Source organism: Coturnix japonica, chromosome Z, assembly GCF_054131305.1.
Source record: "Coturnix japonica strain WE chromosome Z, WE-NBRP24, whole genome shotgun sequence".
In the NCBI taxonomy this organism is placed as follows: Eukaryota; Metazoa; Chordata; class Aves; order Galliformes; family Phasianidae; genus Coturnix; species Coturnix japonica.
Window position 1 is genome coordinate 20,318,490 of NC_140702.1, and position 24,438 is coordinate 20,342,927.

The following is a 24,438-nucleotide window of genomic DNA, read 5'->3' on the forward strand; positions in this document are numbered from 1 at the left end:
CTGGGTCATGAGACGCTATTACAGAAGTAGAAGGATTTACAATAAACATCAGTTTAAAACGTCAGTTTGCCTTCTCTTTGCTGTATAATTTCACAAACACCACATTTAAAGGTAATTCAGAAACTCCATGCTGTTTCTGTCTGGTATGTTGGTTTTGTCACTCTTCATGCTTCTTCACTAACCCAAGAATGTTGTCTTGTGTACAGAAGAGCTATTGATCTGCTTCTCCTTTTGGGGCTGATGAGGATTTGTATTTGACCTAATCAATACATTTTCAGGCTCACTATTCAAAGTAAGACTACACTTCCAGCCTATAAATCTCAGTGCTCTCCTCTCCTGTGATGGTAGTAAGACTTAAGGAGCCCTTCCACTGTGAGGACCGGAGAGTGTCCATGGCTCGTATTTCTTTGTGCCATTTATGTCCTCCCACACACCTCTGAGAGGTGGTGATACTAATACTTGTTAATTAGTAACAAACTTTGCTCCTTTTCCCAGCAGCTTGTCCAAAATTAGAACTAACCCAAAATTAGGGCTGTAGCTACAGAGTCGAGCAGAGGTTTAATACCAGAAAACAACAGTCTTCATTCAATTTCATTATCTATACCAAAGTAAATATAAAATGTTAAGGTAAAAGGTGGTGGTAGTTTAGAAAGTTAATTCTATTATTTCCCTCACTATTTTACACACTGTTAGGATTTCTAGATAGTTCAGCTAGCATTAATGCAAACACTTAGATTTCCTCCACCGTGTTAGTCAGCATCAAAGGGTGGGATCAGTGGAAAGGCATTTTGCCTCATCTTTTCATGTCTATGCAGGAGTGACAGATGTATCTGCCATTTGTATAGTGGGTATTTTAAGTGTGTTGTTGTTTGGAAGACTTTATCTGAATTTGTAAATTAAGATTTATCAAGAATCTCTATTACCAGTTGTATGTCAAAAACATTAAAATAACAGAGTATTTTTTTCATGTCAATTTAGAGATGGAAAACTGTGAGTTTAGTATCTGTGTTTTCTTTATCTTCATATAAACAACATGAAATTGATGCTTGAGCCAGATCTGAACAGCTTTTCCTAGTCATGCAGTCAAAGTACGGAGATTTTGATGTTGGCTTTTTGGGGTTTGTTTTTTGGCCAAATTATGTGGGAAAAAGGGTATGTAATACTTCATAATGTTCTTCATTTAAGGGTTTTTGAGTAATGCACGTGTACATACGTGTTTATATCAATACTGCATTTAATGGTTTGTTAACAGGGTGGAATTTCTAAGCAATTCATGATTTTGAACTGACAAAACAATCTTAAAAATCCTTTTCTTTTTTCTCCCCCCTGTTGCCTCCCTGTGAGTTATTCCATTAAAATATGGGAATAATCAAGTTTTGTACCAGAGTCAGCACAAGATTCTGGTCAGTTCTGATGGATAAAGTGGATGAAGTTCTTTGCCAAGGGCCACAGACTGACTCATTTTCTCTGCCCTTCACTGTGTTCCTTCCAAACCTGGCTTGCTATTACTCTTGAACACAAAAGCCAGTCAAAAGTAAACAAAACAAAACAAAACATCTGGGTATGTGTCCAGCAATAAAATATGGAACCAAATCAATAGGCCAGCTATTGAGAGCAAGTCCATTTAGTGTCACTGAAATGGGAACCCTGCTGAAGTCAAGGTAAGGCATATACAGATTGACAGCAACAAGAACTACAGAATCGTAGAACCACAGAACTATAGACTCATAAAATCATAGAATGACTTGTGTTGGAAGGGACCTTAAAACCCACCCTGTTCCACCCCCCTGCCATGGGCAGGTTTCCCTCCCAGCTCAAGCTGCTCTGGGCCCCACCCAACCTGGCCCTGAGCATGTCCAGGCATGGAACACCCAGAATTTTCTGAGCTTTACCACCATATGATCAGAACCAACAGTCTTGCTTTTGCCATTTCTGCTCCAAATCTCAGCATGTTCTTTACCGTGTTCATCCACCACCCGAGACACTTGTGTGGCTGTGTACAAAGTCTGTCTCATCAGTAGAAAGGACCCACACTGTTCTGATGAAGGCAACTGCTAAACAAAGTGTTATCTGCAATTTACAGAATTTATAGTTGGACCCTCCATTCAGCTCACAATTTCTCTGATGGGACTTCTGAAGAAAGCAGTCCTGGGGAAAAAAATAAGTATCCTTTTCTTCTAGCAGTGAGCTGGACTCTCACATTACCCTGACGTGCTGAGCACAGTGCTTACCCACCTCCCAGCATCAGGTCTCTGTCTCATCACAGATCACTGCTCACTGCATTATGGTGCCTCAGGACATAGGGCTGAGAGAAGCTGTGCTGTCTTTCCTATTCCCAGCACTTCCTGGCACCCAGACTGGCATCAGCTGAGCCAAGGGCCAGAGGGCAGGTGGGCAGCAGGCAGGAGAGGCATGGGGTCAGCTGGTATGCTGACAGAGGTGACAGTGCTCTGGGCAATCCTCCAGCTCTGCTGGCACCACCAAGCTGTTGTTAGAAAGAGTGAGTGCTAACAGCTGAGTCAGACTCTCCCTCCAACCCTGTCCTTTCTGCTAATATTTATTAGCTTGCCTGTTTCAGTTTAAAGACACTACATAGTTGAGCTCTGATTCAGATTTCTCAGCAATAACCACCCAAAAACATAACATTTCCCCTCCCAAGGTAGACAGACACATGTAGGACTTCTTTGTCCCTAATGGAAACAGGGAAAGCAACAAAGAAGCTATCCTGGCTGCTCTCCTGTCTTCCTTCTCCTCTTCCTATGACAACAGGACTGGCAACACTTACTGTTGTGCCCTGCCTGAGGTTACCTTTCTCCTCAGATGCACCGCTCTGCTTGCCAGAGCACCCCATGCCCTGTTTACACGAGAAAGATTGCCATGAATAAAGAATGGTGTGGGACCCTACAGCAGTGGTTTTCATTAGGAGGGTCTCCTGTCTTATTAACCTAGCTTGCAGCACTCAAGCTTGCTCAGTCTGTAGGCACTCTGTCTGGTTTGTCCCACACAGCTAATAGTGATGCTCTTGGTACAGCATATCCTACTCTAGTGGTGTTCCTCAGAAGTCCTGTTTTATGTCTTTATTAGTGATCCAAACAAGGGGACAGAGTGTACTCTCAGTGTCCTTGCAGATGACACCAAGCTGGGAGGAGGTATTGATCTGCCTGGTGAAAGAAAGGCCCTACTGAGGTATCTGAACAGGCTGGATAGCTGGGCTGAGGTCAGTTGTGTGAGGTCCGACAAGAGCAAGTGCCAGGGCCTACACGTTGGTCACAACAACTCAGCACAGTGCTACAAGCTTGGAGCAGAGTGACTGGAAGAGAGAAAAAGATTTGGGGGTATTAGTTGACAGCTGGCGAAACATGAGCCAGCAGTGTGCCCAGATGGCCAAGAAGGCCGGGGGCATCCTGGCTTGTATCAGAAGTAGTGTTGCTATAAGTATCAGGGAAGTGATCATCCCATGGAGCTGGAAATCCCACTCCTATGCTATCTCACTGACATGCTGGAGAGACACCGAGAATTGCAGTATCTTTCTTTGCAAACAGCTGTATGCAGCGAGGCTGGTAATTCTTATCTAGCAAGTGTGTACTTTTGATTCACCGCCAGTTTCAGCTGGTGGCTTTGATGATAGAAGACAGCAATACCTACAGAAGCACTGAGCTTGCTTAATCAGAGGGAAGAAGAGTTACTGAAAGAAGGAAGTAATATTTGAACATGTGGGTAATAGAGCAGACTGCCACCATTGAACTTGAGCATTTCAGAGCTTTCCCAAGGCATCACAGCCTATCAAGGAAGCCCCAGACAGATACGGTTGGAAGTGAGCACCTGCTCTGGATGACTGTCCTAAGCATAGTGACTGCACAGGGTAGCATCAGCAGCAGAGAAAAGGGAGCAGGGAATCTTCTGTAAGATTGAGGAGGAAGGGAGCCTGCTAGCTAAGTGTGGGTCAGTGTGGGAAGTCACACTATAACACCAAAGGTGAAATAGTGATAATTGGAAGGATACTGGGAAAAAGAGGTAGAGAATAAGATTGAGATTATCAGGAAAAAGGGCAGGAAAAGATTTTACTGACTTGAAGATAAAATGGACTTCCCAACATTAGTGGAAATATGTTAGAAGAGGAACTCTAGGTAGGTATAGAATAAAATGCATCTGGAAAATAGGCTATTTTAGAATTATACTGGCAGTTTTCATGTCAATATCAAAAATGCTGTTTGACACCAAAACAGTTTTCATGTTTCATGAGAATGGTTTGCTGGATGCCATATCAAGTCCTGCACAGGAATACTGAATTGTGGAAGAAAGGGTAGCGCTGATGAACAGCTCTGGAACAACACACAGGCAAATACAGGATGCCTGTAAAGTGCCGAGTATGGATGTATTTATGTAACTAGTTCTTATGTCGTACTGCATAGGCATGAATGGTTGCATGGAACTGATCTTTCGTGCTTATAGATAATGTTTGTTACAGCATTGGTCATATCCATTCTGTAAAAGGTGGAGCACAGACTAATTCTCTTTTTTGTTTTTCACCTTGTATTATAGAAGAAAATGGACCCCGCCTACTTGTGGTAGCAGAACAAGCTAAGATCTTCTCTCAGCGGGGCAGCAACGTCACACTGCCTTGTAAATTTTACCATGAACACACATCAACAGCTGGCTCAGGAACCCACAAAATCCGGGTCAAGTGGACCAAACTCACCTCTGATTACCTCAAAGAAGTGGACGTCTTTGTCGCAATGGGACACCATAGAAAGAGCTACGGAAAGTATCAAGGCAGAGTGTTTCTGAGGGAAAGCAGTGAGAATGATGCCTCTCTTATAATCACAAATATCATGCTGGATGATTATGGGAGATACAAGTGCGAAGTGATTGAAGGTTTAGAGGACGACACAGCAGTGGTAGCTCTGAATTTGGAAGGTAGGTAGCGCCTCAGTTATACTTCAATTATATTTGAATAGCATTTAAGAATACCTGCTTTTCCTTCTAATACTGCTGGTATTATATGATAGTGATACCAGCCAACTGAGAAGTGGGATTCACTGTGCCCTGGGGATCTTGGCCTGACAGCCTCTAGCAGCTATCGTAAATTAGAAGAACATTAGGACTTTTGTAACTTACACTAGCCCACGGCATAGTCTGCTCCCAGTGAGCACCATTGCAAAGGGAGCCAAAAAAGAATGACCAAACAGTATGAAGGACTCCATATGTTTTTAATTTGATCCCTTAATTCTACACAAACTGCTGTGTGTTTTTGCAGTAGACTTAGTCAAAATTATGTAAAGCATTCTCCTAAAAGCCATTTTACAGAACTTCGGGACATTTTAGATTATCAAGAAGATAAAAATCTTCCTACAAACAGGGAAAATCTCCAAGTAATTTTACAGAGACAATAGCTTTGTTTATTTCAAGCCTTATAATTACATAAAGTAAATCTCTATACTGCCTGCCAAGGCAGCTCCTACACGTGGGCTCTGGTAGTCATTTCCCTCAGCAATTTTTTTGTACACAATATGGTAGAAAGCATTAGTAAAATTATTGAAATTGATTTAAAATGATATTTTGCAGGCTGTCCTGGAGCTTGTTCCTCGGTTGCAAAGTGGGATGTAGCATTGCTCAATAATCCTGCAAAATGGCATGTGATAATATTCTTCTGATAGGCTCCATATCCTAACATATGCCTCTGTCAGGCTTAGAGCTTGTCCAGATAAGTAACTGTACCACTTGATCCCAAATATTGATAATTCCCAGCATTTCATGATATTATGAATTTTTTTCTAGTGTAAAATGGTCAGAGACAGAGTACAGTCTTCATCACAGTGCTTATCTGGACCAGGTACCTTTTTGGTGCCACTAGCATTGTGCCTTTGGAGTAAATTTTCATTAGCTTTCTGCTTCTAGAAGCAACGAGATCCCAGGGCAAACACGTGCAGCTGTGACAGGATAGTTTGGGAAAGGTGCAGTGACTAACAGCAGCAGCAACAGTGGGAAACTTTGCCTGGAGCTTGGTACAAATCCTTGTGTACATGCAGAGAATTGATACTGGAGTAAGAAAACAATGAGAAATATTATTTGTTAACCACATGCAATAGTTACATGGTTTCTGACAGTGCCCAGAACTAAGGGCTAAATGCACAGATGGTCTAGTGAGCAATATGAGGTTGCTCAGGGAGCCATCTATTCATCCTTAGCAGACCTGGAGCACAGCGAGGCCTCTCAGCTCTGACAACTGAAAGTTGCTGCTCCCAGGACAACACACAGAAGTTAGTCATCAGTGTGCACTGGAGAAACATGTCTCTTAAGTACCACTTTAAAAAGGAGACTTTTCTACCTTGCCTGTTTAGTGATAGAGTACCAGCTTACTGTATGGAAGGTCTAGGTTCTACCTCCTGACAGACACCTTCAGCCTGCTGCTGTTTCTCTAAGCAGTGTCTGCCTTTGAAGTATGCCAACTCCAGTCCACCCTCTCCAGCACCACCTCTCCTTCCTGTTTCCCTTCCTTGAATTCAAAATAAAGAAATAAATTGGATGTAGGAAGAAAAAAGTATCCTATGGCTTTCTTTAACAAGACTGTTCCAATCTCTGATCAAAGGAAATTTATGCATTTTAACACACGGAATGGTATTTTGTTTTAATTACTTTTGACATTAAAGGGTGTCAGTCTGTTCATATCTGACATTACAGAGTGAAGCTTCCCAGGGAGTTGGAAAATAATCATTTGTGAAACGTCTTGGTAAAAGCTAACCTTTCAAGAAGTGAAATAAGACTATTGAGGATGTTGGTTTAGAATAAAACAAATCAGTTCCAACTAGGGTAACTAAATCCAGGGTTTCTGGTTTGAAGCTTCACTGAAGATTCATTCTAAAACTATAACTACTAAAGTGCACTTATATTTACAGTAGATATGCAGATCGAAGTAGTTCATGGAGTGTATTCATTACTTTCTATGCCCCTGCAGTCATCCTGTCATCTCATCTGTAACTTTATTCAGTGCCCACTTTGAATGCTGTTTCATGCTTTTGTGCAGCATAGATCAGGATGATCTGTAAAAAATCAGTCAATTTGGACAAAAGTAAAAATGCTACTCCACACTAACATTCTGCACCTGTTGTAAGTAATAAGGTTTATCTCACAGTAGGAAGGATTTGCATCAGTAGCATGAAGTCCTGAGATGGTGGCCCTAAGGATGTTAACTGGCAGCAAGACAAAACCATTTATACTAAGAAATGCCTGCTAGCAGTACAAAATAACACTTCAGAGTGAGTTCACTGTACAAATGGCATAGATTTGCCTGAGCAAAATCATATTAATTTATAAATGTGAAAATAGTTGACCTCTACCTCAGAGTACCTTTTATCTTCCCTGAAAGTGGTAGTGTTATATTCTTGTTAGACATAAAAGCCTCCTTGTACTGTGATTAAATAAGCTGTGCACAATAACTGGGGTTGGTTTTTTTTGGGTGTTTTTTGTAATTTTTATTTTTTAAAGGAATTAGGCTCAGTTACATATCTTACACATATTTTTTGCATGTTCTCTTTGCTACTATGGAAGTGAAGAACTGTGCCAATCCTCCCTCCCTCCTGTTCTCCTTTTCCCCATTCCCTTCCTTCTTCCCTCCCTCCCTTCTTTCCTTCTTTCCATCTTTCTGTATTTCTATCTTTCAAAAACTCTTCAGCCTTATCAACATTATCATCTCACATTTGCCCTTAAATGCAGAGTCTAAGAATGGGGCTGTTGCATTTGGCATGGTGTCTGGAAGTGGCAGGAACTGTAGATAGTGGGATACATATTTTATACTGACCTTGTCACCAAAGCCATTTTCTCACTGAACTGGCCATCCCATGTTCCTGTATGTAAAATAAGGATTGTTAACTTTGCATTCTTTTACAGTTGTCATGAGAGTCAAAAGCTTAACATATTAAAAGGCCCCCTGTGGTAGAGAGATATAGTTGCCTGAATCATAAGCAAAGAAAGAATTCTCAGTTTGCATTAAATTTCCTTTATGTTGGCATGTTACTCTTCTGCACTACATTTTATGTTCGTGCTTTACTGTTTCCCTGTCTTACAAGAACAATGCAGTGAATCTCCCCATGCCAGGTCTATCTGCTTTGGTTTTCCAGACAGGTGAATCCTCCAGCTGTGTCCATTGCTCACACTGCTCCAGCACAGGTTATGTATGCTGTTTCTTCATGGTACTGAGATTCATGGGCCAGGTGGCAGAGGAAGTGGAACAATGCGAGTACATTCTATACAGTATGGTCTATAAAATAAATATTTTATGCATTCAACTGTACCAGAAATGTGCAGATCTAGATAAAACTATTGAAAGTATCTGTAGACTATGCTTCTCAGTTGGAGGCAAACCTTAGATGGCTCCACACAAACTCCAAACCAGCAGGTTTTGTGGCCTTGCTTGGAGGCTCATTAGCTTCCAAGACAGAGCAAGAAAAAGATCAAGCTTCTTTTTCAAAAACAGACCTTATAGGTCAAAACCAGAGCAAATAAATCCAAAATGTCCAAAGAAATAAGTTCTTCCAAATTGTCACAGTTATCATTTCTAATCTAGTCTTATTTTTTAATTACGTTTGGCCTAATGATATCTTACCTATTTCTCCTACGTGCTGCTGTTACACTCATACACCAAAAGCTATTTAAAATAGTCTCTGCATGACAATTTGTTGATCTGTTTACTGTAAAACTGATCACATAGGGCATGCTATTTGTGAGCATTTAAAAGACAAGTTTTTTTCTAAAAGACAATAGCAGTTTTGCAAGAGCAAATCATGTTTGTCCAATGTAATTCCTTCTGTGTCAGGGTAGCAGCTCTTTACAAACACACTTGTACTGCTTCCAGTGTGAGAAATGGCACTTCAAGGATGCAGTGAAGTAAAAGTAAAAAATAGAGAAACCAAAATTTATCTAGAAACAGTGACTTGAAGATGCTAAAAGACTTAGGACTGATTAGCTCTGACAGCTTGGTTATGGGGCACTGTGGATGAATGGCCCTAGACTGAGGTTGAAGAAGCAACCTGCCAGCCCACCCATGCAACCAGTGCTGCGTAATCAGACAGGTGGAGAAATGGAGGTGGAATCTGAAGGAAAATTAGAGACCTACCACTTACTAATCACAGAATCTTAGAAATCCAACATGGAAAATTTTGCGTTAAAGTGTACAAACCTGCCAATGTAAAACTGTATCCTGCAGTACAGAATATAGCAAACCCTACTTTAACTAGTGTTTACACTGGCTACAAGAAAATTTGCTTTTCTGTCTAGGCTACAACTCAAGGAAGCCAGTTTCTTTACTCTGGCTGTAAAAAGTCCTATTTTTTCCCATATGTATTAACAGAAATTTTCTTCTATCTGTAAATGCTCTTAAACTTGCTAATTGCCCATGGTGCTAGCTTAATAGATGCCCATAAATTGTTACAGGAATTGAACTTTCTGGGTTTATTTCTTCATCTTGTTATATTAGATAACCGTTACAACTCCTTGTATTGTGAATGTACCTGCAGTGAGTAGGTAACTACAAAGTACCTGTATTGAGTGTTAGGGATTACCTGCATATAAGAACATACACGTAACAGATCAGAACTGAGTTTTGCTTCTCTGATTCTTCTCCCCTTATTAACTGAATATTTGATTCTCATAAGCCAGATATACGTTCTCTCTCCCTCTAAAAAAATAATAAAAAATAAAAAGAATTTTCCTGTATCAGGGTAGCAGTAAACACTTCCACATAAAAACATTTATGATGTTGCTTCCCAAGACAGTTTCACTTGTCCCCCTCTCTCCTTTCTCTTGGATTCTTTTATCATATGTTATACTTCCACATCTTCTCTTTTGATACAAATCCTGGTTTCCATTATTTGTACGACAATGGTTGCATAGCTACAGGTGCATACAGCAAGCCTTTCAGTGATAGATTTACTCTCCAGTGAACCAGTGTTTCTCAGGTTCTTCCTGAGCAGCAAGTTCTTTCCCTGGGGACAGGCCCATTTTCAGAGAAATGCATGTTTCAAAATCTATACTATATGTTTTCATTCCTCATTCAGGCTCCATTAGAGTCTCAGCAGCTTCCTTGAGGCAAGGAGATGGACCACCTAATGCCCTTCAGCTCATTCTTCCTGCAACAGAGAGAGGGAACTACAATTCTCTGGGTTTTAAACAGGCTCCCATCAGTCCTCTGCCTACACAGCTTTTGGTAGATTGCTAGAAGTGCCTGATTGCACATGGGTGCCATTGCTGTGAAGCCTGCCAGCAAGACATGCTACAGAAAACATGGAGGGATTAACAGCTTTTGTTCACACTCAGCTGGAGTGAAATCCAGACTAAAAAGGCTACCGCCAGTGTTTGGAAGAGGAAGACCATTCTTTCCTTGTGGAAGACATTCTGGAGCCTTCAAATGACTAAAAAAAAAAAAAAAAAAGCATTATTAATTTCTGTCCATTTGAGGCTGGGTGTTCTCTTCCTCCATTTCCTAAATTAACTTTGTTAACATTTGGAAATATGTGTTTTGTCTGGTGGCAAAACACAGCGTTGGAGTCAGGAGTTTTGAATCAGTCTTTAGTTTGGGAACAGAGTCAAACCTCCAGACAGCTTTTGTCCGTTCAGGAACAGATGGGATGGATTATCTTTCGACAGCCTGTAAGATCCAAGACTGAAGAAGATGCTGGGCAATTAACTGAAGTTCAGAACTGCTGAGTTTTACCAAAAGAAAGACAAATAGTAAGACTAGCTATGAATTCAGTGTTCGGTTTGATAGGAAATTGAAGGGGAAAGAATAATATGAGCAAAGATGCAAGATAATGCAGAGCTACACAAAACATGTATCCAGTCACTTTTGCTGTACAAAATCACCAATGGCCACCCCCATCTGCAGGATGAAATTAGTGTTAATCAGTTGCAGACGTGTACTGCAGATGAACTCAGACAGAAATCAGCTTCTATGCAGTCTACTCAAATGTAGCTCAAAGCTAATATTACAATTTTCTGCATGTTTATGTTATTAAAACATTATGTCTCAAACCGTCAAACTCAAGTACATTGGTAACAAATTAAGATACATATTTAGCAATCTAAAAAATGTGATTTTGGAAACCTTAAGGGATTAAATCTGTTGAATTTTTTTCTCAGTCTTTAAAATAATTTAAGTTTAGCTCTTCAGTTTCTCATGTCCACTTCTGGGCCAGAAAATAATGAAATAGTGACAGCTACATGTTTGTTAAGTTATAGTTAGCAGCACTCGATATGTTACGTTTCATTCATGCTTTATAGTTCAGAACAACTAATAACTGAAAAACCCTTTAAGAAAGAATTTAGAAAAGGGAAGAAGGTCAGCAGAACCTCTAGCTAATTGCTGAGGGAGAACAAAATCTTGTTTATTATTCCCTTGCCAAGTTTACGTTTGTATGCTTTATTTTCTTGGATCAAGTCACTGAGGTTTAGTAATAACAAAGATTTTATTTAACAAAAATAACAGTACTTGGATGATAAATGAGTGAGGGAGAGGATGAAAAGAAAGGGAATGCTAAGATAGCAGTGGAATAGACACCAAAGTGGACTGACTGCTCAAGAAGAAGAATGACTTCATTGCATGCTGACTGTCTTGCATGCCTGTAATATAATTTCAGTATCCTATGCTCTGTACATTGCCCTGGAGACAAGGAACGTCTTACAAGGAGAATTCATCAGCAGGCAGAAAATAAAAAGAAAGATGGATGTCTGCACTGGCTTAAACTTTTTTGCTCGTTCCATAATGTGTTACCTTGTCTTCAGCCTCTTGGCATCCCACAGCAACTAGTCCTGCAGAGATGTTTGAGAATAAACTCTCTGAGCTGGATCTTCTCGAATGCCATTTTATTTCAGCTTATTATGAAGACTGGGCTGAAGCCAACCATAAAATTTAGATCTGGGTAAAGTTTTTAAACCCTGCCAAAGTTACAGTGGACTGATCCAAAGTTTTGTTTTAAGTCTATTTTTTTGTACAGTCTTTTATCAGAGCCATAAGAGGAGGCGGCTCCTCAGCATTTTATTCCACATCTTTTATGCTTCGAAATGCAATTTTTAACAACAGATAATATTCTTCACAGAATCTCAGAATTGTAGGGGTTGGAAAGGACCTCTGGAGATCAAGTTTAACCCCTTGCTAAAGCAGGCTCTCTGTAGAAAGTCACACAGGAAAGGATCCAGATGGGTCTTGAGTATCGCCAGAGAATGAGACTCCACAACCTCTCCAAGCAGCCTGTTCCTGTGCCCTTTCACTCTCACAGTGAGAATTTATGAATTTATGAAACAATTATGAAACAAATATAAAGATCTGTGAAATAAAGGTGATGACTGCAAATGCTGCAAGGTCTCTCTGCCCTACCTTTCTGCATCTGTCTGGTACTAAAGAAATTTTGTTCCCTCTGTGAGGAGCTTTTCCTTCTTGAGTGGTGAGAAACTGACAAAAGCAGCTGGGTTGTATCATGAATGTCTTCCTAAAACCTTTCTAAAACCACACACAATTTCATGGAAATTTTAGGGGAAGGGCAGACGTAGTACTTAGGGACATGGTTTAGTGGGTAGTGTTGGTGGCAGGTGGACAGCTGGCCTAGATGATCTTACAGGTTGTTTCCAACCTTAATGATTCTGTGATTTTATGACTTAACACATCCTGGAGTTGATCTTCATTTATCCTTCTAACAACTGTAAATGCTGCTTCTTCTGTTCTTTCAGTGTTGAAGACTCAAAACCCCTCTAGTGGTGGTGACCCCCCAGCTCACCTCTTTCTGTCATTTCAGGTGTTGTATTCCCCTATTCTCCACGTCTGGGTCGTTATAACCTGAACTTCCATGAGGCTCAACAAGCCTGCCTGGACCAGGACTCCATCATTGCCTCCTTCGACCAGCTCTATGATGCCTGGAGGTCAGGGCTGGACTGGTGCAATGCTGGCTGGCTCAGCGATGGCTCAGTGCAGTACCCTATTACGAAGCCCAGGGAGCCCTGCGGGGGGAAGAATACGGTGCCTGGTGTCCGAAACTATGGCTTCTGGGATAAAGAGAAGAGCCGATATGATGTTTTCTGTTTTACTTCAAACTTCAATGGTAAGAATCATGTTTGCATTTACCATGTGAGGGGCTTGTTCCATGCTTTGAAAAGAACGAGATGCCAGCGGCAGCAGAGAGCAGCAGATGGCATTTGGCTGGCCAAAGGCTAGCCTTGGGAAATGTTACTGATGGATTTAAAAAGACATGTAACCACAGTAATGGTGGCTGTGCCATGTGTTTGTGCAGATTATTTTCAGAACTTGGAGCTAATGTTAGTAGTGCTTTCTTGTATCTTCAATTTCACCCCACTAAACATGCCTTCTTAATTTCTGTTTCAGTTAAAATGAATAAACTAGCAATTTCTTTCGTTGAGATTTCCCGTTGAATTCAATTATAATTATGATGTTTTACAACATCAGTGTCACCAAAATGAAATTCTAATTGCCATTTCATCTCTGCTGTTGCCTCAAGCAGCTCCAGCTCATACAACAAGTCTAATAGGACAAATATTTCCTTATCAGCAAAGTCTTTTCTAGCTTATATAACTAATAACTCAGATTTCTAATCTTAGCATGCTGTCAAAACTGAGACATTCCCTCTTACTCTGAGCTTGGTCTGCCCTAAAGCTTATTCCAGTGACTGCAAAATTTCAGCTCTTAGTAGATTTTACTTTAGGTATGAAGTGAGCTGATCTGTTCATCTCAGATTGCTATAATTTAAGGTTTAATCTAATGGCTGGAAAGGATTTACAAAGCATGGCTGTGAATGAGAGGAGCACTGCAAGTAAGAAGTGCAAAAGGAGCCTACAGCCCTCTGTAGCATTGTGCTTAGGGGTAGTTCACTTCACACGTGTTTGGCATTCAGCCCAACGAGACCAAGGAGCACAGCCCTTTTTGTTTATGCTCAGATTGCTTATCCTCAGTGAAGCATTTTTGCCCTACAGCATACATAAAAATAAACATAAACCTTGTTCTCAGGCAATATGCCTTAATGCTAAGCCTGTCCCACCCTCTCAGAAAGAAAAAAGACAACAAATTCTCGAGTTAATAATATAAAAAATTAGGTAGGACACAGTCAGAAACAAATGCTTGTGTGACTTTTATCATGCTACATAATTACAGAAAACTTTGGCTCATTTTTCTCTTGTTCCGTTTAAGCAAGGCAGAATCCTATATGAGCTCATCATATGCTCATTTAAATCTAGAGAAAAAAAATAGCACCGAGGATTAAAATAAACAGAGGAAAAAAATAAAATTGATAGCTGCACTATTTAAAGTGCTGATAGCATAAGCTCTTGAGTTCGCTGGTCACTAAAGACCACCATTGACCACACCAGCAGCTGGACAGTATCTCTCAAGGAAAGAGAAAAAAACATTTCTGGGGGGGAAAAAAAAAAAAAAAAGAAGTACTGACAGACAAATACTGTCTGTACGCTGATACTGCAAGAGAAAGGAGGAGGAAGAGGAATGAGGCAAGATGAGAATATGGTATAGAGATGGCAGAGAAGTGAAAGAGGAGGCAACAGCATTGATCTCGTGCTTAGGGAGTTTGCTAAAATGACGTATGAGACAGAATACCACACAGCAAGACTGTGATGTGAAGAGTGGAATACCACTTTACTCAGGTCCCTTCAGCTCACCTCCAAATACTTCTCTCAGGGTGTCAGCAGAAAACATATCCTCCTGTGTCTCTCCTATGTTCTCCACTATTTGTATTCTGAGCACACTTAAAACATCCACTATAATCCCAGAAATGCCCCCAGAATGCCAGCATCTTATTTGCAGCTTAACACCTTGGACAGCTTATGTGTGTTTAACAATGTCATTAGTGTTCTCACTGTAAAAGGAAAAATCTTATAATAACCTGGTTTGCCACCAGGTTGCAACTGCCAGAGATAGTGGCTTTGGGCACAGAGCTATTTCTGCAACACCCAATATTGATTCTCTCAGCTCAGGAACAGCCAAGGAAAATGAGAGGTGGTCAGGACACCAGAAGTGGCAGTGACGGCTGGAGTCTCCTGATGGTCTAAAACAGAGGAGCCTTCAGCTCTCTGTGAGGGAGCTGGAAACACACCAGTGGCCTCAGGACTGAGAGCATGCAATGCTAGCTTGAAAATAAAAGCACAGTTCAAAGAGTGTCAGTTGTGTGAGCTGCTGTGAGTAACTGGAGGGCGTGAGGTTTAGTTTGGGTTCTTTCTAGAGAAAGACATCCCTAAATACCTTATGACTTCAGGGGAGGCGTAAAAAAAAGGCTCAATTTTAAGTAGCTGAGGCTTAGTTTTAAAGTGGAGAATGAAGGTACGTAATTGTTCAGGCATTAAGGTGAAAAAATGGAAATATAATCATCAACGCAGTTAGTTCTAATCCAGATTCAGTGTGTTCACTCAGGAGCTATGGGACCTCTCTTTGGTGAACACCAAGAAGTACTTTCATTCTGTTAGCAAAGAATTATGTACTTGTTCCTCTTAACTGTGCAGGAAAATTGTTTCAGCAAAGTTCTTCTGCAGTACAATATACAATACTCATTACTTTACAAAATTACCCTCTACGGTGTCTTTTCTTGGAGCAGTTTAAGTGCATTATTTGAGCATTTTGTTCTGTCCGTGTAACTCCTTCCTTTGATTGGTTCATAGAGGAACTTTTTGTTTTCTGTGGCTGTGCAGGCAGTTACATGAGAACATGTCCAGGAGGGTTCCTCTAAAATGGAACAAAAAAAAAGATGTCTAAATACTGCTTGCATCACACTTCCAGCTGATTTATGTGCATTTTGTTATGTACCTTACACACCAAACTTCAATGCATTAATTATTTGTTGTCACATCTAGCAAAATTTAATAAAATTATCGCACGTTAACAAAACTAAAAATACAGCGATTTTATGTGAGTGCAGCTGCTTATTTCAGTAATGCACACAATGAGCCAACCACCACCATTTAAAACAGTAGAAGATCTTTTCCAAATGATGCATGCTGGCTGTTCATTTGACCACTGATAAATAGAGTACTTGAGCATGTAGCCATTTATCTAAAAGGGGAAACAAAACTACCCAAAGAAAAATGATATGCCCTTTCTGAAAAGTGGGTGCTTCTGAGCCAGTGGCTCCTGGGGGGAATGGAAGAGGATTTTCAAAAATCATACCCATGCATTTAATGTAGCAGTTTAAATGCAGTTACCTGAGTGGAACATTGATTTCAACCTGCATATCGTGATCTTATTTTTGAAGGAATGAAAAGTGCCTCTCACCTGTGCAGTTTTTATGCATTTTGAAGAGCATTGGCCGCAGCTGGCTGCTGTGGCAGTGAGATACGCTGAGCTGAGTCTGTAGAGCTGATGATAGTTCTATGTCTTGTGCTGCATGCTGAGAATGCCAACTCATTGCCGTTTGAGGTGCGCTCTCTACTTGTCAAAACAATTTGATTCCCTGAGCACATGGGCAAGAGCCCTCCCTGTCAGGCACTGTGTTGGCTCTCACACAGAACACATCAGGTGGGGTGGTACCATCTTTCAGTACCGCTAAGCATGATGTCCCACCTCCTCTGCACCTGGTTTAGATGGAAAAACTTTGCCTTGAAGTACCCAATTTAGAGCTGAGGGTGGAAAAAAAATCTCCACTGGCAGTGCATTGTCTGCCATGCTCCTGCAGTGGGTATTTAAGTCAAGTGCTCAAATTTTGCTCTTTAAGCTGATCTGTTAAAAGCAAAACCTTAAAATAGCTGTTATAAGTGGGGTTCTATTAGGTTTGCGTAAACTCCTGCCCCTTGATTCGGGGTGAAAAGTCAAGCCAGGCACACTCATTCTCCATAGGAATGACCTAACTCCCAAACATTAATTACAGACAGAGGATTAGCACTTCTCCCTACTTCCACGTGAATTAATGAGAACTAAGACTGAGCATTTTTGGAGCACTTCTAACCTATTGGCAGGGGAAAAACAGTAAATCTGCACCAGGTCTATTCACAGTCTTTTGTTTAATCTGTCATTCTGTGTGCATGTCCCACTCGTGTGGGGTTTGATGCTAAAGTTCTCTCATTTAGGGAAGGGGCGGAGTGTAGGAGTTTTTATTATTGATGTCATATGTCAAAAGCCTGACCTTACTGCAAATCCCAAGGAAATTGCATTCCACTGACATATGGTTTGAAGAGCAACTAATAAGCTAGGTGAAGTTTACATACTATCAGTCCAAATCCCTGTTCCCTTAAGTCTGAAATCCTATTTGCTTTAGGGAAACCTCTTAAAAACCAAGTAAGAACAGGGTTCCACTTAATAAACATTCTCTTCAGCAACAGCCTGTAAATGTCACCAACTTGCTGCAATGGAATCAGTGCATTTTACAAAGGGACAATTATACACTCTGCTCCAGTGAAAATACTGTAGACACTGCTTCTGACAACAGTGAAATTGTTTAAAAGGTACTTCTCCACAGTATAAGTGCCTTTTTTTTAGATGAATCCCATCATAGTATAAAATTTCAAACCTTCACACAAAGCTAATTCAATTATCTTTATGTTTTCACCCAACCTGACATTTCTTCACTTCAAAAAACCTCTCTGCTTTTTTTTGCTGGGATTTAGACATAACTCATTCTTCTTCCTGCTGCTTTTTCTTCACCAAGAAAGTTATTTGTGCAGAATCTGTTCTGTGTGCTTAACTGTTGTTTATGAGAAAGAAAATGGGTGTTTTGCTGGAATGCATTTTTAATTCAGAAGCAGACAGTGTGCTTGCCCCACATGAATAAATGGATTTGTTTTTTCAGACAACTTGCCTCTTTCATAGAGCAGTAAGGTCAAAAACTGTTGTGAACTTAACTTAGAAATCTGATAAATAAGTTTAATGAGTGAAAGGCTTATGATAAAGTTACATTGTCTTGATAAGTGAAATTAATGTTAGTATTATTGCTACTTGTGGATTGGTACAGAGGAGTCTTCGAGCACTACTTGCTGGCATGTGTTTTCATTACCTTGTGACGGAGGCGCATTTTTCTTAGCTGCTCTATTGGTTCAGTGCTGTGGTACGGTACCGATGTGCCCTTTGATGCCTAAAGAGAAACAGAGCTGAAGAAGTGCGGTGAATGTTTGTGGCACAGCTAATGAAGACTTATAGCAGGCATGGTTTTGATCTACCAGGGGTTCAAACTCTGCTTCTGAGAAGACAAGACGTGCAATATCTCATTTTTCTTACAGGGAGAAGGGGAAAAAAAAAAAAAAAAAAGAAAAAAAAAGAAAGAAAGAAAGAAAAAGAACTTCTAATTGTGCTTATACTTAATCAGAATAGAACTGCATGTGCTAGCTCCAGCAGCTCCCACCCAAAAACTTTCAAAGGCCATATCTTGCAACGCTTCCGAGAAGGAAGCTCACAAAGAGTTTTCATCTAATGTTGAGAGCATGATGTAGGATTGTGCGGCTTTGGACGTTTAACTAATTTCCCTTCTCTAACAACAAGATGCAGCTGTATGAGATCTGCTCTACCTGATTTCTCAGGTTCCTTAGGCATTTCACTGGATTGAATGTAGCAGCCTGATGCTGGTCTCAGAACAGCCTCCACTGAATCCCTTAAGTTCTTCCTGCTATTCTCTGCAGACAGAGGAGGAAAGTGAGGCTGAATGTTAGATGGAAACCCTTTACTCAGAGGACGGTGAGGCCCTGTCACATCTGCTCAGAGAGCTGGCACTCAAGGCCAAGTTGGATGGGGCCCTATTCTAACCTGATCTGGTGGAGTGCAGCCCTGCCCATGGGAAAGGGCTGGAACTGGGTAGGCATTAAGACCGTTTCCAATCCAGATCATTCTGTGATTCTATGAAGTGCATTGCGATGGATCAGTTAGCATTTAATGCCTATGCAGTTGAAGTTACTATGGTGTGCTAAGTTAGCTGATATCCTCATTTCTCCTCAAGACCTCCCTTGATAATATGCTTTTCCCTTACACATCTTTCTCCTTCCTTCTCTCCCCAGGTCGTTTTTACTACCTGATTCACCCAACCAAGCTGACCTATGATGAAGCTGTGCAGGCCTGCCTGAAGGATGGTGCCCAGATTGCCAAGGTTGGGCAGATATTCGCTGCCTGGAAGCTCCTTGGTTATGACCGCTGCGACGCCGGCTGGCTGGCAGACGGCAGCGTCCGCTACCCCATCTCCAGACCCAGAAAACGCTGCAGCCCCAACGAGGCTGCTGTCCGCTTTGTAGGCTTCCCTGATAAAAAGCACAAGCTGTACGGTGTCTACTGTTTCAGAGCGTACAACTGAAAATACCTAGAGCTGCAGCAGTTTTAAATTCATTAAGAACGTGTGAAAGATTTCGATATGAACTCATGCAAGTTACCAAAACTGTGATGAACCTTTCTTACTTACTGTAGAGTCATTTTCATAAACCAAACCCATTAATTTGTTTTTGTTTAAATGTTTTTGTAAGAGTATCATTCCATAGATATTTAAAATTAATATAATTTAATGGAAGCTCTAGGTAAGAAGAGCCAAATTCTTTAAGCTATGTCATCCCAACAAGATATAATTTTCCTGAATGGGGCATGCAATAGAGCTTGACAATTGCTAGGACACAGTTACGGAATGTAAGGCTACTCAAAGCAGAAGCTTTTAAAAGCACAAATTTTACATATTTGTACCCGTTTGCGATACACCGCAAACTGATTGTATCTGGAGTTTTGAGATGAGATGTTTTTGTTTATAGGGGTCAGTGAGGTTTTGCAAAAAATAAAAATTAAAAAAAAAAATCTTTAAAAAAAAAAAGACAACACAAAACCAATAGCAAACTAGATTAGAAAAGACTGTTTTCACTGTTTTTGCATGGGAACAATATAACAGTTTAATAAAAGCAGTTAAAACAGTCCAGAAATATAGGATTTATTTTGCAGCATAAAACCTTGCCTTTCTGAAAACCAGTCTCATGATCCCATACATATTTACAAGCACAATTACTTCTGAATGTTTCAATTGTGTTTTTAATGTGTATAAATCATTGAAGAAGTGGGTTAATAATTAATGAGAAAACCCTATTTTCTTCTTAACTCAAATTAAAGATGCCTGAGAAGTATTGCATTACCTTTGAGTAGCTTTACTGAGTTATTTTAAAACTCTTAGGGCCGTTTGCTAAGCCGCATATAGCATCTACTCAGGGCAGTTGTGTAAATGAACTGCTGGACAGAAAAATTATAGACTTTAGCAGCTTGAATTTACATTAGCCTTTGAAATGTTATTGTCTTAATTAAAGATATTATAGTATTTAATATTTCTTAGCTATTTACACATCACAAGAAATAAAAACCGGAAAAAAAAAAAAATTAAATGATTAAGTCTTAGAAGAAGATTATTAAATAAAATCTGAAACCAGCTATTAAGGTTTAGAAGAGAAAAAGTACTTTATTTCCATACATCCCATCTGTATCTAAATGTACATCTGTTTTTTAAACTATCAGTGAAGAAAAAAATAGTACTGCTAGCCCTGAATTACTGAAATTCTTCCCTCTAATCTGTAGTGGCCTAGGATGAAGATGTTTACCTATATCTGCCAGTGTCTGAGGTAAACTTGCACTGTGCATGGTGCCTAGGACTTTCAGAGCTGCCTAAAGTACTAAGTCCTCCTTAAATGCCAATTTGATGGAATTTGAATTTCCGATGAAAACTTATTTTGGATTCATCCAATTCCTGGTGCTCATCTTCAGATACCTTAATACAGCCAGTTTTACAGACAGCAGGTGCTCAAGGCTTTCTGAAAATTTACTCCACTTACGGTGTCTCAAGCTGGATATCCAAAAATCAGAGACCACTGATAAAAACCTCTTGGTCTTGAGTAATGTCTTTGGCATTTTGAAGTTGTCTATCCAGTGTTGGTTCTACCACTTAAAAATGTAGAACTCTTTTCCTACTCCACACTTGCTGACAATGAAGATATCAGTGGACCAATATTAGTATTGCACAAAGTTTTGTATCGTCCCATTGCTTCCATATCAAAGAGAGGAATGTATCTAAGTAGGCAGCAACCAGTAAGCTTTTGTGAATAGCTTTGTGTGGATATGCTCCCATGGACATGAGTAAACCTGTTTCCCAGAGTGGATGTGGTCCAATGTGGTCCTCTGTTCCAACCTGTGAACAAACCAGGAACAATAAAGAATAGGACTGCAGTGGAGAGATACTATGGTGCGAGAGGTGTTGTTCTGGAGTTCATTCCCATCAAGCTCAGAGGCAACTCTCCATCATTCTAAGTCACTGTCAGTACGAGTTCTTTCTCATACTACTCAGATTAACAGATCTTGGTGCCAAACTACCCATTTCCCTTTTTTATTCAAACTTAAAGTTGGATTCTCTTGAAGCTCTATTACTTAGTTTTTAACAGAGAGTAATTATAAGCCAAGCCCCTAATCCCACATAATCTTTACCCATCAGCCATTTTTTAAATTGGAACCCATTTCACACACTTTCTAAGGGCACCAGAATCTTTTCCACACACCTGGGAGAAACAGAAACGGAAATGGAAGTAGTAGCAAAGAGTATTTGTGCAAGAGGAATAATGGAGTGTGCAAGACTGGACTGTGACCAGTAGAAATACATGTTGTTCCCCCATCTAACCTTCAAAAGTATGGAAACAGAGGCAGACAGTATTCGAAAGTTTCTTCTGGAGCTGTGGAATAGGAAAAGCCATGGGAAATGTCCCAGAGTGGTTGTTCATTCAGCTGGAACCAGAGCTGCTGCAGAGTGGGCAGACCCAAAGATCTGCTTGGCCGGTGGGAGTCTGCTCAGTGTTCTTACTGCACAGCAATTAAGAGACCCTCATGGTATTATTTTTTTAATTTAATTTTTTTTTTTTTTTTTTTTTTTTTACCTCTCCAGGGAAAACCTTCACAGGGTTTCACCCAGACACATTTTTTTTGCAGGATTGGGGATTATAATGTACCTGCATAAAAATGTAGTCATCCAACCCACTCGTGGGGCTGGCTAAAGTGCCCTCACTGCTAGACCAAAGGCACTGCAGGAAAGGCAAATCATGCCTTTCGTCAACTTTGCAACATGTTGGGGATGGCTGGTCAGGTCCTAAATCACAGCAGTCTCAGGCTTGCTCTTGCTTATGCTTTCTGCCTCCGCATCCTGGGGCTGCCGCTGTGACAACCCCGGCGTAGCACATCACCCAGACCGGCTGGTGGCTGAGTGGGCTCTGCACTACCCACGTATTCTCTGGCTCTGGGAGATGTTCCGCCACTCCCAGTCCGGCAGTGTGATGAGGCCATGGCACAGCAAGGAAAGAGGGGCCCTTGGCTGCTGTATGAGCACAAGTGGCAAAATTATCGCTCAGCTGTAGCTGTAAGTTCGCACTGAAGATACCGCTTGCTAGGAAGTAAATGCTCGTGTAATGGAGTCTCAGTACATGACTTTACATTCGTCATGTTAATTACAAAAAGCCCAATAGTCTAACATGGGATCAAGCTAGTTTTAGATAACTATATTGATATGCAACATTATATATATTATTATTACAGATAAAGTTAAAAGGGATAGTGTGATGAAAATATGTTTGTATGGAAAGTATAATTAGCTCTAATGTAAGCAGGTTTAAAAATCATTAAAAGTGTATGAATACTTTCTAAATGGGCACAGATAGGCAAAAAGACATGAATTCTATTTATTTTTACAGCTACTGACTCCATTTCCTTTTATAATGTCAAATGTTAGGACGTTTCCTGCTTTTTTTGCATAAGCTAGATAGGTGCTCGGATAAAAACCTTTAAAAGCAGCTTAAGAACTGGGTAACAGTCTGTGCTATTTTCTGTTGGTGGGAGAAAATTCTATCACTAGAATCAATTCATGTTCTCTGTCATTATCTTGTACTTCACGATGTACCTGGATTTTAATGCCCATGAATGACGACAATTAAATCATGTTGCTTTTTCAATATGACGGTTTCTTCTTATTGACTGGCCGCTCTTCTTTCCCAGAAAAGACAAAAGGGAATGCAAAAAGGTCAAAGCATGAAGAAACTTTGACATAGTAAACAAAGCAATTACCAGCACAGGGAAAGGAAAAAAATAAGTCATTACTCTGTGAAAATGATTTACAGTGATCATAAAGAGGACCATATTCCAGAGCTTTTGTTTCATGCTTCTCTGAAGCACTTTGAAAACAGAAATGCAAGTGCCAGTTTTTATTTTGTGTTCTCTCCCATCATCTAAAATAAAATAAAGTATATTCAAGGAAGGTTGTTTTCTTTCTTTCTATTTTTTTTCCCCTTTTTCCTTTTTTTTTTAAATATTTTATTCTTATTTTTTAAATTTGGTTGGTGCAAAGTACACTGCATTTGCATTGCCAGAAATTGCATGTGGAACAGCATGTCACATTTCAGATAAATTATGAAACTCCTTCTTTGATCCTCTGGGCTTACAAACTAAAAACACACAGAAATCCCTCTTTATATAATGTGTGACAGGAAAGATTTTTAGTGACAAGCAAATAATTATTTATTCAAAGCATGGGGCCAGATTTTCAGCTTCTGCAATCACAGGGTTTCTGCACGCAAGTATTGATCTGTGCTGGAGATTTAACCCTGAAAGTTACATGCGGTGCACTAGTTTGCTGAGGAACATTAATCTTTTAAAAGCTTATCATCCATGTTTAAAAATAAATGAGAAAGAGCCTCAAAGGTGATTGATCTGAAAATCTGATCACTGGGGTCAAGGGAAATCTGTAATAAAATCAATGCAGGATGAGATTTACTTACTTGATTTTCTAATAATATAGTTAAAGCAATTTTTAAATGGGTGACATTTTGACTTCAGAGCATCAAGCATAAAATTAAAACTACCTTTGGTAGAAACAACCCCTCAGTAATTAATATCTCCTTTCTAACAGCAGCTTCCATTGGATGACGTCCCACTGTTTGAGACAGGGACACTGCATTCACATTTGTAAGTGGCCGGATTTTGGCATGTGTTCGATGGAGCTGACACAGAATGTCTGGATTTCCCTCTCCCCCCCCGCCCCGGCTCAGGACATAGTAAACAAAGTAATAGGCTGCCATGTTATTTGGCCATTCTCTCGTTTACACATAAAGGATATTAGCAGCTTTCTGTTCATTAAGGACAGCAGCTAATAGTTCTTCTTGAAGGATCTAAGATGCTGAAGCTTACACATTTGTTAGTAGTTATGGAAACTGAAACAAATAATAGTTGGGGGGGAAAAAAGAAAAGCAACACACGTATTGAAATAGAACCAAAGGTTTGGAAAGGATTTCATCTTTTTCTTCAGCAAGTCTCAAACTGGAGGAGGGAAATTCTCATTACAAAAGAAATATTTTCCCCTTTTTTGTCTGACAGCGTCTCAATCTGTGAAAACACTGCAGATTAACATGCAAAGTCCATCTATTTCATCAGTGTTGTGCCAGAAGCAATTGTTTAACTAATGACAGCAGTCCTCA

At 40.1% G+C, this 24,438-nt stretch overlaps 1 protein-coding gene across 5 annotated transcripts in view; it reads left to right on the plus strand.

The window, feature by feature from the left end:
* Window positions 1–23,222, plus strand: part of HAPLN1 (hyaluronan and proteoglycan link protein 1) — a 95,082-nt gene extending 71,860 nt beyond the window's left edge. For all 5 annotated transcript variants that reach the window (XM_085528744.1, XM_032441294.2, XM_085528743.1 and 2 more), the window contains 3 exons: window positions 4,543–4,917; window positions 12,783–13,085; window positions 18,976–23,222. In XM_085528744.1, the coding sequence (XP_085384870.1) occupies window positions 4,543–4,917; window positions 12,783–13,085; window positions 18,976–19,265 (968 nt within the window). In that variant the 3' untranslated portion in view covers window positions 19,266–23,222. The remainder of the gene's footprint in view (window positions 1–4,542; window positions 4,918–12,782; window positions 13,086–18,975) is intronic.
* Window positions 23,223–24,438: the final 1,216 nt, after the last annotated feature.